General features: G+C 40.2%; 1 protein-coding gene across 3 annotated transcripts in view; it reads left to right on the top strand.

Moving 5' to 3' along the window:
• Positions 1–13,862, top strand: part of slc25a36a (solute carrier family 25 member 36a) — a 50,304-nt gene that overhangs the window by 20,143 nt on the left and 16,299 nt on the right. For all 3 annotated transcript variants that reach the window (XM_036966820.1, XM_021589786.2, XM_021589785.2), the window contains 2 exons: positions 6,186–6,350; positions 11,138–11,215. In XM_036966820.1, the coding sequence (XP_036822715.1) occupies positions 6,186–6,350; positions 11,138–11,215 (243 nt within the window). The remainder of the gene's footprint in view (positions 1–6,185; positions 6,351–11,137; positions 11,216–13,862) is intronic.

Here is a 13,862-nt window from a genome sequence, read left to right as displayed (position 1 = left end):
AGGATTATTCTAGTGATGCACCGATCGGACATTTTTGCCCGATACCGATATTTACAACTTTAGCGGCCTTTTAAGTATTCTAGTACAGTTAACGAAGTGGTCTACGGTCTACGGCTGTATCACATCCGGCCTTGATTGGGAGTCCCATAGTGCAGCGCACAATTTGCCCAGCGTCGTCATTGTAGATAATAAAGGTTACACATACACTGACCAAATCGTTATTTTGTTGGTATTTACATATGTCCCCATTACCAGTAAAACATAATCAAAAACAATTTCTTTCACTTACTTGCTGTGCTGTTTCGTTGTTTAATTCTCAACCAGGATTTCTATGGAACGCTGTTTGGGTCTTTGTGTGTCAAAAAAGATACACATCAATTAGTATTATTTGAAGTGTCAAATAACACATCTGTTTCAGTAGCTATAGTTAGCTAGCTATGTGTCATCTGAAATAACCCTTATTTATAAGACGTTTCTTATTTGATTAATGGTGGTTGGACACATCTATGTGAAACTAGCCACGATAAAGATTAGCTACAATAGTAGACTTTGCGGTTAGCCTTCATAATAAAAGTATGGCATAATTTAAATGTATTAATTTGAATTACTTTCAATTACATACTTTTATTTTGAAGGCAAACCGCAAATTCCACTATTGTGCCTAATCCTTATTGTGGCTAGATTCACAACAACCCGGTGCGGTCGAGCCTCACTAGACAGATGAAGCGAGCTGGCTGCTTATAATGTTAGCTTTGGCCAACAGGAGCTGACTAGCAATTTATTTAAGTTAAATTTCAATAGGTGAACAACAAGTGGCAACCTAGCTAATACTTACTCACAAGGATTCCTAAAATCATTGCTAAGAATAATAAAATTGACTGCAGTTTCTACTGGTCATTGTTTTCAGGCTGGTTGTATTGGTGCTAGCTAGGTACCAAACTAAAGCTAGCTACTCCAGAAGTTGCGGTCGAACAAATTATGCTTAATTAACAACGTGGTATTGTAAGCACATCGTTCGCGGCTGGTGTTTGCTTGTTTGCAGACTTTTTTTGTACAGCTTTGACAGTGCTACTGTATCTTTTTTTGACACGCAAAGACTCCGTTACTGTGCAACTCCAGTAGGGAAACATCTGAAAAATAGCGCACTTGGTAGTGTGTACCGGTGCTTGATCATCACCCACGACAGAGAATGGTTGATTGTCAAGGGCAATGAATTCTATTATCTTGGCTTTAATGTATTTAGCCTTTTGAGTTGTCTTGCTGAAATTTTGTTACTCTTTCAAATGACTGCTCGATCCACATAGCAGACATTGTTGGCTAGTTTAGGAATGCTGTGTTGCATGTGTCAAGTTCCTTGCAGACAGGCCATGCGTAGCCAATGTGATTAATGGGATATTGATTTTTATCAGGACATTTTCTACCTGCGGGCTGCAATGTTTTTATTTGTTGGCTTTATGTAGGCTATTTTTTTTACATATTGGCAATAGAAGTTCCTTTTAGATTTGTATAATCATTTTAGATATAATTTTGATTTACCACACGACATTGATTTTGAGCGATGAAGACTTATTATAAATGAAACTGTTCCACAAAAATGTATGTATGAAAATCATAACTGGCACACAGATCAGTAGAAATGGTACGATAACTTGACACTCCAAATGGGAAAAGGTTGGTGTAGCTTATTACTGGTAACTTCAGGTAGCAGAAGGAGAGTCGGGAATTTTTTAAAAAGTTTTATTTATTTATATACATTTTTTTAAATCAGTGAAATCCCTTCTGGTCACACCATACCCAAACTGTCCGCAGGCAAATTGATTTCGTCCCCCTACACCAAACGCGATCATGACACGTAGATTAAATTATAAAAACAAACTCTGAACCATTTATATTAATTTGGGGACAGGTCGAAAAGCATTAAACATTTATGGGAATTTAGCTAGCTAGCTTGCAGTTGCTAGCTAATTTGTCCTGGGATATTGAGTTATTTTACCTGAAATGCACAAGGTCCTCTACTCCGACAATTAATCGACACACAAAACGGTCAAATGAATCGTTTCTTGTCATCTGTACTAGAGGTCGACCGATTAATCGGAATGGCCGATTTAATTAGGGCCAATTTCAAGTTTTCATAACAATCGGAAATCGGTATTTTTTGGGGGGCCGATTTGCCGTTTTTTTAAATTAACTTTTTAAATTATTATTTATTATTATTATTTTTATACCTTTAACTAGGCAAGTCAATTAAATACACATTCAAATTTTCAATGACGGTGGGTTAACTGCCTCGTTCGGAGCAAAACGACAGATTTTCACCTTGTCAGCTCGGGTGATCCAATCTTGCACCCTTACAGTTAACCTGTCCAACGCAATAACGACCTGCCTCTCTCTCGTTGCACTCCACAAGGAGACTGACTGCCTGTTACGGCGAATGCAGTAAGCCAAGGTAAGTTGCTAGCTAGCATGAGTAACGCTGCTTCGATGGTGGCTGTTGTCGTTGTGTTGCTGGTTCGAGCCCAGGGAGGAGCAAGGAGAGGGACGGAAGCTATACTGTTACACTGGCAATGCTAAAGGGCCTATAAGAACATCCAATAGTCAAAGGTTAATGAAATACAAATGGTATAAAGGGAAATAGTCCTATAATTTCTATAATAACTACAACCTAAAACTTCTTACCTGGGAATATTGAAGACGTTAAAAGGAACCACCAGCTTTCATATGTTTTCATGTTCTGAGCAAGGAACTGAAACGTTAGCTTTCTTACATAGCACATATTGCACTTTTACTTCTCCAACACTTTGTTTTTGCATTATTTAAACCAAATTGAACGTGTTTCATTATTTACTTGAGGCTAAATTGATTTTATTGATGTATTATATTAAATAAAGTGTTCATTCAGTATTGTTGTAATTGTCATTATTACAAATAAATAAATAAAAAATTGGCCATTTAATCGGTATCTGCATTTTTGGTCCTCCAATAATCGGAATCGGCGTTGAAAAATCATAATCGGTCGACCTCTAATCTCTACTCCTTCCAGGCTTTTTCTTTGGACATTTTTTGGCGATTGGCATCTAACTTTCATAGTTACCACGACGACCGACCAAACTCAGTTCATCTTTCAATCACTGGGGATAGCGCCAAAAAGGCAGTGCTAACTCTGCTGCAGGGCCAGCTATCCCTGGGCTAAGGTTGATGCTAGCTCACATTAGAATGTGCAAGTACGAACACTCTCTTAGGCCCGGGCTAAAATCTCCCTTAGCCCCGGGCTAAGGAGCAGTGTGATTGCGCCCAAAGAGTATGTGTTCTACACAGCCCATGTTGAGGTTCATTGACAAATATTATTTGAAAGCGGAGGTGGGAAAGCCTGTAGCCTAGCAACCGCCTGTAAAAAAGCCTGTAGCCGAGTAAATCCAGTTCAGTCTCCGCAGGTTACCACTGTTTGTCTGTATTTACAGTTGCACGTTTTATGTTCACCTCCAGTTGCGTAGTCTGTATTCTTTATCTGGCCCAGATCCAGCTGCTGCTAGCAGGGAGCTCAATGAAAATCAACCTAGTTGTTTCCAGAAATATCAGGTCTAGATGTGGGTGGGTCTTTCCCTACTTCTCAACAGCATTGTTGGACCTTTCCTCAATGAAGTCAACGGTGAATGATCACCATTAAAACTTAAGAGGTGTTATGGCCATTTTAGCATCAAAAAATAATCAAAGTATAAATACATCATCCCCCTTGGTGTTTTTCCTATTTTGTTACATTACAACCTGTAATTTAAATGTATTTTTATTTGGATTCCATGTAATGGACATGCACAAATAGTCCAAATTGGTGAAGTGAAAGAAATTAGTTAGTTAGTTTAACAATTAGTTAAATAAAGTCCACCTGTGTGCAATCGAAGTGTCACATGATGTGTGGTTATAAAAAAGTCTAAATATTTCTGTTACATTGCACAGCCTTCAATGTTATGTCATAATTATGTAAAATTCTGGCAAATTATTTCGTAACGAGCCAAGCGGCCCAAACTGCTGCATATACCCAGACTCTGCGTGCAATGGACGCAAGAGAAGTGACACAATTTCCCTAGTTAATATTGCCTGCTAACATGAATTTATTTTAACTGAATATCCAGGTTTTAAAAATATATACTTCTGTGTATTGATTTTAAGAAAAGCATTGATGTTTATGGTTAGGTACATTCGTGCAACGATTGTGCTTTTGTCACGAATGTGCTTTTGTTAAATCATCCCCTGTTTGGCGAGGTAGGCTGTGATTCGATGATACATTAACAGGCACCTCATTTGATTATGTTCAAAGCAGGACAAGCTAGTTAACCTAGTAATATCATCAACCATGTGTAGTTTAGTGATTGTGAAGATTGATTGATTGTTTTTTTATAAGATAAGTTTAATGCTAGCTAGCATCTTACCTTGGCTCCTTGCTGCACTTGCTTAACAAGTGGTCAGTGTAATCGGCGTACAAAAAAGCCGATTTCCGATTGTGGCTAGATGTGCCAAGCTTATAGAGACATACCCCAAGAGACTTGCAGCTGTAATAGCTGCAAAAAGTGGCTCTACAATGTATTGACTTTGGGGGGGTGAATAGTTATGCACGCTCAAGTTTTCTTGTTTGTAACGTAACAATGTGGAAAAAGTGAAGGTCTGAATACTTTCTGAATGCACTGTATCTACTTCCCCAGAGTCAGATGAACTCGTGAATACTATTGTATGTCTCTCTGTCCAGTATAAAGGAATTTAGAGAGAGTTTCGCAAGCCAATGCTATTGAGCGTTACCCATAGACTTCCAACCATTGGGCTATCTACTAGCATGCTAGCTTCGTGTGATATCTGAGAAAATCGGGGTGTTTCATTTGCCCAGTTTTACTTAAATGCCGGCTCTCCGCTACTTATTTGCATTGTAATTTATTTGTTTAATTTCATACTTATTTGATCTATTTGGTAGCCTATTCAAATGTGGATTATACTTGTTATAGTCGTATTATTTTGCATTCCTTTTCGCTAGTCAACAAAGCGCAAGTTTGATAGGCCTGTTCGCTTTATATAAAACATAATTTGTTTAATGTGATTGATGGCTTTGAAATAAATGCACTGTTCATAATAGCTATTCAAAATACATTTGTTTGTGACAACTCTTGACAAATCATTTATTTTTTGTTCCCGTTGATCAAAAACACCACTGTGGGAGCTTATTTAGGCTAATGCCAAGTGTGCAATTCAAGGATATGAATAAACACTTCGACAATAAAATAAATGTTAGGTGATAAGTTTAATTTACACAGGTAACCTTTACTGCCGTTGACCGTAGCCTAATATAGGCCAATATTATTGGCTGATTGGTTTGCAAGGAGGGATTTTCCGGCGGCACACTTAGTTTTTTCCTAAGGCTTTGGTCAGGTGGACGGCAGAAACTTCCAAACTGATTATTCTCTTGCAAAAATGTTCTCCCATTACCATACCATGTTTTTATTTTGGCTATTCACAAACAACACACAACTTTCCGAGAACTCGGTTACTGGCCTCCTAGATAAATTGCATTATGTTAAGGCTACCTACCTACGACATGTTTATTGAAATAGGCTATGGGAATAGGTAGGTCATTTGGTATTTCGCCCCGCTGTGCGCTGCCCGACTCCAGCGGTGCCAGTCAAGTTCAAATAGGCTAAACTATCGTCTGTCAAATAACGATGACGGTCAAACATTGTTGATTTCCAATTGTACCATTATCACCCAGTTTATTTATTTAGTTATATATATATATTACAACACAAGTAATTAAGACAAGAAAAACAAGATTCAGTGTTGCGGTAAAGAGTGAAATGACAAGATACAATTTAATAATTTAACTTAAAATATATTTGCTTTCAGTGTCTTACTCAGGCCATTTCATCAGGTGAGCAATGTAAAAAATAATACATAGATTTAGTTTATTTTTGGGACTTTGAAAACTGTTGCTGTAATGAGAATTTTTGTGTTGGAAATTGTGGTAAAAAGCATATCTGGTCAATAAACAATTATGAAATGGATAAATACAGATCCTAATCTTAGTGATCTGAGAGCAATTATGGGGTTTCTTGTTTTTGTAAAAATAATAATAAACAGCCTTGTGTACTCTGGCTATTCTGACCTGCTTGTCTTCCTCCCATCCTATTTCTTTCTCTCAACCCATCTAGGTGTGGGGGAACAGTGGGTGCTATTCTGACTTGTCCACTGGAAGTGGTAAAGACCAGACTACAGTCCTCTCATGTCACCTTCTACATCTCTGAGGTGCAGCTCAGCACCGTCAACGGGGCCAGTGTGGCCCGCATGGCCCCCCCGGGACCCCTCCACTGCCTCAAGTAAGTTCACTAACACACAGGGGTCACAGAGAATAGTCTACACATTCCATTGTTTGGACAGGGTTTGTTGGGTCACCGTTTCAGGAAGACTAGAAGTTTCTCGCCACGTTTCACTCAAGGCCCCCTCCAGTATCTCACATGCCCTTTTGACACTTAACACCCAATGAGTCAAAGATGAGTTTCTGTAGAAAAGTGTTGTCAGACAAACGTCTTGACTTTTCCTTTTTAATGGTCATGAAGAGGTTGTCTTTTTATTGTCCTCCAAGGTTAAAGTTTACTCTTCCACCCCCCCAAAAGGCAACAACAGTTTGTCATAGCAAAGCAAGACTGTCATAATAGACTACGGTCTGGGAATCTTGCTTTGCATTTCAGCATTTTGATTGCATCAATATGGTTCTCCCACACATATTGAACCACATAGTGGGGTTCTATAATCTCAGATTGGGGATGTAGTTTAGCAGTCATCATTGCTAAGGCTGAAATATCCCTTATCATATTGGACAAGTACAAGTTGTTCTATAGCATACTTAAATCTGCATCACTCACTTGTAAAAATAGAATGAGAACAGGGCTTACTGTGATTCTGTTTTGGTTTGCTGTGGAACTACCCACGTAAGTATCGTAGAGGGCAACTTTCTCCTTTGCCTTAGTTTTTTAAAACATTTAGTCTATACCACTGCAATGTGACTATTCCGACTCCTTCCTATCCTCCATATTGCTAAGGGAAAACATTAACCCCTTAATCTTCTCCTTTCGTATTGCTCTGTAAAAGCTCTCTGCTTATCGGACTAGAATAGAGGCTGAAATACATAGAGGACAAGGAAATAGACACGTTGTTCTTTGCAGCTGTTATTGTAATGTGGACAGTGGCACAGTGAATGAATGTCCCTCATACCAACAGCTGTTTAGATGCCCTCACCTTAAACAATTTCCACACCACGGGGCCAGGATGCACAACCAGTTTCATAATTGGCGTAGTAAAGGGAGCAAAAAGCTAGGGCTGGCACAGTAATCTGGTAACCAACGATTATGGACAAAGACCGTCATGACATTTAAAATACCTGTTTTAATACAAAACAATATATATTTTCAAGTCGACAAACTACCCAACAGCAGTAAAGTAAAAGTAAGCCTGGTTCACATCTAACAGCCATTGTTTATTTTTTTGAATAAGGCAAGAGGAGACATGAATAGAATTACAATTTTGTGTGTGGAATGAACAGCTGACTGAAGATGGCCAGACATGCGGTTGACTCCATTTCCGCGGTAACATGGACTCTTTATGACGTGATGAAATTGTTGCTTCTTGTTTTAGCAAGGTGTTGTGGCAAATGTGTGTGTGTGTGAGTATTTTAAATATTTTTTTAAAATTAATTTTATAATAAGTCTGCAAAGCAACAATATTGAAAAAGTGAAGGGTGGAATACTTTCTGAATGCACTGTATCATGAAATACATGCACCCAATGGCTTACCAAGAACAGGGCCCAATCTGACAGACATATCTTCAAGCCATCCCCTCTACTAGCTGTCAGCTTAGCTAAACAGTAAACACAGGACACCTCCCCCTGCAGCACATACAGTCTGGAGATGAGAAAATATGCATATTTTTGGGCTATTTAACTGATGACCATGGTCATATAACGATGACCATGGTCATTTGGCTGACAAATAACCGTCATCCAAAGTTCCTTGACTCACAGCCCTACATACAGTTAGAGGGGTAATACCAAATACATTGGGCCATAGACCTTGTAGTTGTATGGGCATATAACTTTCTTCACAAGGTCTGTTCAACAAATCTTGACCATCCAAACATACTCTTTTTAGACAAAATTAGGTGTCTCAAATTTTCAGTTAATATATTAACCTTGACTTCAACTAGTTATGTACAGTTGAAGTCGGAAGTTTACATGCATTTAAACTCAGTTTTTCACAATTCCTGACATTTAATCCTAGTAACAATTCCCTGTCTTAGGTCAGCTAGGATCACCACTTTATTTGAAGAATGTGAAATGTCAGAATAATAGTGTAGAGTGATTTATTTCAGCTTTTATTTCTTTCATCACATTCCCAGTGGGTCAGAAGTTTACATACACTCAACTAGTATTTTGTAGCATTGCCTTGTTTAAATTGTTTAACTTGGGTCAAATGTTTCGGGTAGCCTTCCACAAGCTTCCCACAATAAGTTGGGTGAATTTTGGCCCATTCCTCCTGACAGAGCTGGTGTAACTGAGTCAGGTTTGTAGGCCTCCTTGCTTCACACACTTTTTCTATAGGATTGAGGTCAGGGCTTTGTGATGGTCACTCCAATGCCTTGACTTTGTTGTCCTTAAACCATTTTGCCGCGATGTCGGAAGTATGCTTGGGGTCATTGTCCATTTGGAAGACCCATTTGCAACCAAGCTTTAACTTCCTGACTGATGTCTTGATGTTGCTTCTTCAATATATCCACATAATTTTACCTCATGATTCCATCTATTTTGTGAAGTGGACCAGTCCCTCCTACAGCAAAGCACCCCGGTTGGGATGGTGTTCTTCGACTTGCAAGCCTCCCCCCTTTTCCTCCAAACATAATGATGGTGTGCATACACTTGTGTGTGTATAAGGTAGTTGTTGTGAAATTGTTAGGTTAGATTACGCGTTGCTTATTACTGCATTGTCGGAACTAGAAGCACAAGCATTTCGCTACACTCGCATTAACATCTGCTAACCATGTGTACGTGACAAATAAGATTTGATTTGGTCATTATGGCCAAACAGTTCTTTTTTTGTTTCATCAGACCAGACAACATTTCTCCAAAAAGTATGATCTTTGTCCTCATTTGCAGTTGCAAACCATAGTCTGGCTTTTTTTATTGCGGTTTTGAAGCAGTGGCTTCTTCCTTGCTGAGCGGCAATTCAGGTTATGTCGATATAGGACTCATTTTTACTGTGGATATAGATACTTTTGTACCTATTTCCTCCAGCGTTTTCACAAGGTCCTTTGCTGTTGTTCTGTGATTGATTTGCACCTTTCACACCATAGTACGTTCATCTCTAGGAGACAATGTGTCTCCTTCCTGAGAGGTATGACGGCTGCGTGGTCCCATGGTGTTTGTACTTGCGTACTATTGTTTGTACAGATGAACGTTGTACCTTCAGGCATTTGGAAATTGCTCCCAAGGATGAACCACACTTGTAAACCTCCACATTTTTTGTTGTTGTTGAGGTCTTAGCTGATTTCTTTTGATTTTCCAATGATGTCAAGCAAAGAGGCACTGAGTTTGAAGGTAGGCCTTGAAATACATCCACAGGTACACCTCCGATTGACTCAAATGCCTATCAGAAGCTTCTAAAGCCATGACATAATTTTCTGGAATTTTCCAAGCTGTTTAAAGGCACAGTCAACTTAGTGTATGTAAACTTCTGACCCACTGGAATTGTGATACATTGAAATAATCTGTCTGTTAACAATTGTTGGAAAAAAGTAGAAAGTAGATGTCCTAACCGACTTGCCAAAACTATAGTTTGTTAACAGGAAATTTGTGTAGTCATTTGAAAACAAAACAGTTTTAATGACTCCAACCTAAGTGTATGTAAACTTCTCACTTCAACTGTATCATCAATTGCCTCATCACAGTAAAAGCCAGGTCATTGATTAGATACAAAGATTTCCCTTCTAGTGAAATATCGATGAAGCTACTTGTTTTTCTACATTTTAAACCTTAAGTCAGGTTTTGGCTGAAGGCTTTGTTCTGTTGGATCACCGCTCTGCTGCAGTGTTCTTGGGCCTGCCCCCCCCCCCTTTTCTCCATCAGTCAATCACCATGCTTTTGCCCTGGAAGCACTAACTGAAACCCAACACCACCACTAAGCAGCACAGGGAGAGGAAAACAACTTGCAGAAGTGGGTCACCACCGACTGCAGCGTCGGCCAAATCGCATTTAGAACAGAGTAGCTCTGTATGAGCAGTCCTGACTGCGTAGTAGACTGAATTCGCAGTTGAATTTAGAGGCCTTAATCCTTGAATTGAAGCTTAGCTCTGTCGCTGCTTTGAATATCTCCATGAATGAAGTTAATGGTGGAATAACCTTGGGTGACACTAAACAGCATGAACCCCATCAGCCATTACCATGTTACGTAGAGCAGCTCATTGCATTGCTGACCTTTTTATAATTCACATTTACATGTTAGTCATTTTGCAGACGCTCTTATCCAGAGTGACTTACAGCAGCAATTAGGGTTAAGTGCCTTGCTCAACGGCACAACAGATTTTCACCTAGTGTACTCAGGGATTTGAACCAGAGACTGTTCGGTTTCTGGCCCAATGTTCTTAATCGCTACTCTACCAGCCGTCCTAATAACGAGGCCTGCTGTCTTACCTGGGGCTAACTGGTCGGGAGGCCACCTAACCCTAGCTGACTGAGCCAGATCGTTGTATGTGAATAGACACCGGCTGGAAAAGCGGTTTTAACCAAACAGCATTCAGGATTAAAACAACACACTGTATTAAAAAAAAAGGTCACATACACAAATGCTGAAATCCATCATCTAATGTAATGCATCATCAGCTAGCTATATTGATCTGTTTTGACATACCATAAATGCATCTGTTTATTACTGTATTAGTCGCCAATGGACAAGTTTATGCAATGGTCGATGTGCTATGGTCATGGCAGACTGATTATCCTCATTGGCACTAGCCCACTATCTTGATAGCCATCTTTTCTTATGTTTCAGCATATCAGTAATCAACACTTTGCGCTATGCTAGCTATTCATACACCTCTTCCTCTCTGCCTCAACAGGTTGATACTGGAGAAGGAGGGACCGCGCTCGCTGTTCAGAGGCCTTGGGCCCAACCTGGTGGGTGTGGCTCCTTCCAGGTATGACCTCCCTTGCTGTGCAGTAATTTGTCCTGTTGTGGCTTATGCTAGCATTTTCTTGTCTTTCTGTGTAGGCTACTTTATGAAGTTTTTTCCTGGCTTCAGATGTAAAGGGGTGTGGCTAGAAAACCTAGATTTATTTTGTATTTGGTTTTCCATTATTTGACCTTGACAATAGCAATTCCTTTTTGTAACCACATCGGAGGACGACACAATTACCACAATTTTACATAATCCCCCCCCCCCCCAAATGAATTTCTGCAGTTTAATTGCCAGTAAAATTCCATTCCCTCCCTGTCTTCATCTTCCATCTCCACAGGGGCATTATTCACACTCCCTAGTGGTAGAACCCAGACTGAAATGACTGTTCTGAGTGTTAGCCCTATTACGCAACAGTAGCCTCCTGGTCCAGTCTGTTAATCACAGAGTATCGGCTGTCCACCGGGTCATGGCTAGAAGGGATACAGCTTTTGTCAAATTAACAACAGATTTGACTTTGCGTAGCAGGTTATTCAAATTAGGTTGTTAGGAAAAGGGTTGGGGTTAGCTAAAATGCAAAAAATGTGCTTTGTCAATTTTCTTTGAGTATCTTTGAGTATCTGAATTTCTCTTTCCTTCTCTGTATGTAGATCATCACTCTCGTTCTGCTAGTCTGGTCCTCTGTGAGGCGTTAAATGCCCTTGACGGTCTTCCCTGTTTCCGTCTGTGTGTGTGTGACAGGGATTTCCGTTAGGAAAATGTGAAGCCGAACAACATGCCCGGAAAGATTTAAATTTACCAGCCATTTGAGAAATGTACCGGAGCCGTCTGCGTTGCGTGCATAACCCATTAGGGCATCCACCCACGGTGCTCAGAATAACAGACATCACATTTACACTGTGGTAATACATCTGAACAGAACATGCAACTACTGGGATGAAGCAGACAATAAAACTGAATTTTCAAACATTTGCCAAAAATGCCATTCTAAACAGCACACTTGGAAATACACGATTCAAACAGTGCACCTGCAGAGGTTCCATGACTTAGAAAGAGGGGGAATCTAAAGATCCAACAACTAGGATGGGTTGTTAGTGACGAGGGTTGTGACTTCGGCTTCTGGACAATGAAATAATGTTGATATGAAAACCAATAGAACAGGAGAAAAATGGCATAGTGGTGGGTCCAATAGGGAAGTAAATGGAAATGCATTTGCCAAAATTATATAATTACTCCTGTCTATACAGAAATAGAATAATTCAAAATACTTCACCAGAAAGAATGACTTCGCCACAGAGGAATCGAGGATCATTCGTTTCTTAATTTTTTTGTTGTTGTGGATTGTTTCAAGTTACAAGCTCATAGGCCTATGCTTATTTGAGAAGCTGACAATTTGGGCAGTGCGTGAGGCAATAGGCCTAGTTGATTATTGCTTTCAGTGAAAACCATCTAAAAAATATGTGACTATAATGTGTCTTGGGTATAATTTCAAAAATGTTGAGACGAGGAAGAAGAGTGGTGTGTGGTGACTATATAGGCAAGTCTCTCCAGAATGGTTCAGCGGTCTCCCTCTTATTTTGCATTCGTTGTGTGAATTGTTTGCCCTTTTTGGTTTTATCAATTCCCTATTACATACAAACGTACGTGGGCATCGGCTCGTCGAACGTCTCATTCCAAAGTCCTGGACATTAACATGGAGTTGGTCCCCCCCTACTTTGCTGCTATAAGTTTCCACTCTTCTGAGAAGGCTTTCCACTAAATGTTGGAACATTGCTGCGGGGACTTGCTTCTATTCAGCTACAAGAGCATTCGTGAGATGGGCCACTGATGTTGGGCGATTAGACCTGGCTCGCAGTCGGCGTTCCAATTCATCCCAAAGGTGTTTGTTGAGGTCCGGGCTCTGTGCAGGCCAGTCAAGTTCTAACACACCAATCTCGACAAACCATTTCTGCATGGACCTCGCTTTGTGCATATGGGCATTGTCATGCTGAAACAGGAAATGGCCTGGCCTGCCACAAAGTTGGAAGCACAGAATCACCTAGACTATCATTGTATGTAGCGTTAAGATTTCCCTTCACTGAAACTAAGGGGCCTAGCCCGAACCTAACTTTATAGTTGGCACTATACATTGGGTCAGGTTGTGTTCTCCTGACATCCGCCAATCCCAGATTCATCTTGTCGGACTGCCAGATGGTAAAGTGATATATCATTCCAGAGAACGTGTTTCCACTGCTCCAGAGTCCATAGGTGGCAAGCATTACACCACTCCAGCCGACGCTTGGCACTGCGCATGGTGCACTATGCACTTCAGCACTCGGCGGTCCAGTTCTGTGAGCTTTTGTAGCCTACCACTTCGCGGCTGAGCCGTTGTTGCTTTGAGCCGTTTCTAATTCACAATAACAGAACTTACAGTTTACCGAGGAAGCTCTAGCAGGGCAGAAATTTGACGACTGACTTGTTGGAAAGGTGCTATTCTATGACGGTGCCACGTTAAGTCACTGAGCTTAACGGGGCAACGTAAGTAAGGCCGTTCTAATACCAATGTTTGTCTATGGAGATTGCATGGCAGTGTGCTCAATTTTATACACCTGTCAGCAATGGATCTGGCTGAAATAGCCGAATCCACTGATATGCTGCCTGGAAATGTAGGAAAGTGTTGTTTTTTAAG

This window comes from Oncorhynchus mykiss, chromosome 28, assembly GCF_013265735.2.
Source record: "Oncorhynchus mykiss isolate Arlee chromosome 28, USDA_OmykA_1.1, whole genome shotgun sequence".
NCBI lineage: Eukaryota > Metazoa > Chordata > Actinopteri > Salmoniformes > Salmonidae > Oncorhynchus > Oncorhynchus mykiss.
The sequence above is the reverse complement of the archived record's forward strand: the minus strand, read 5'-3'. Positions and strand labels throughout refer to the sequence as shown.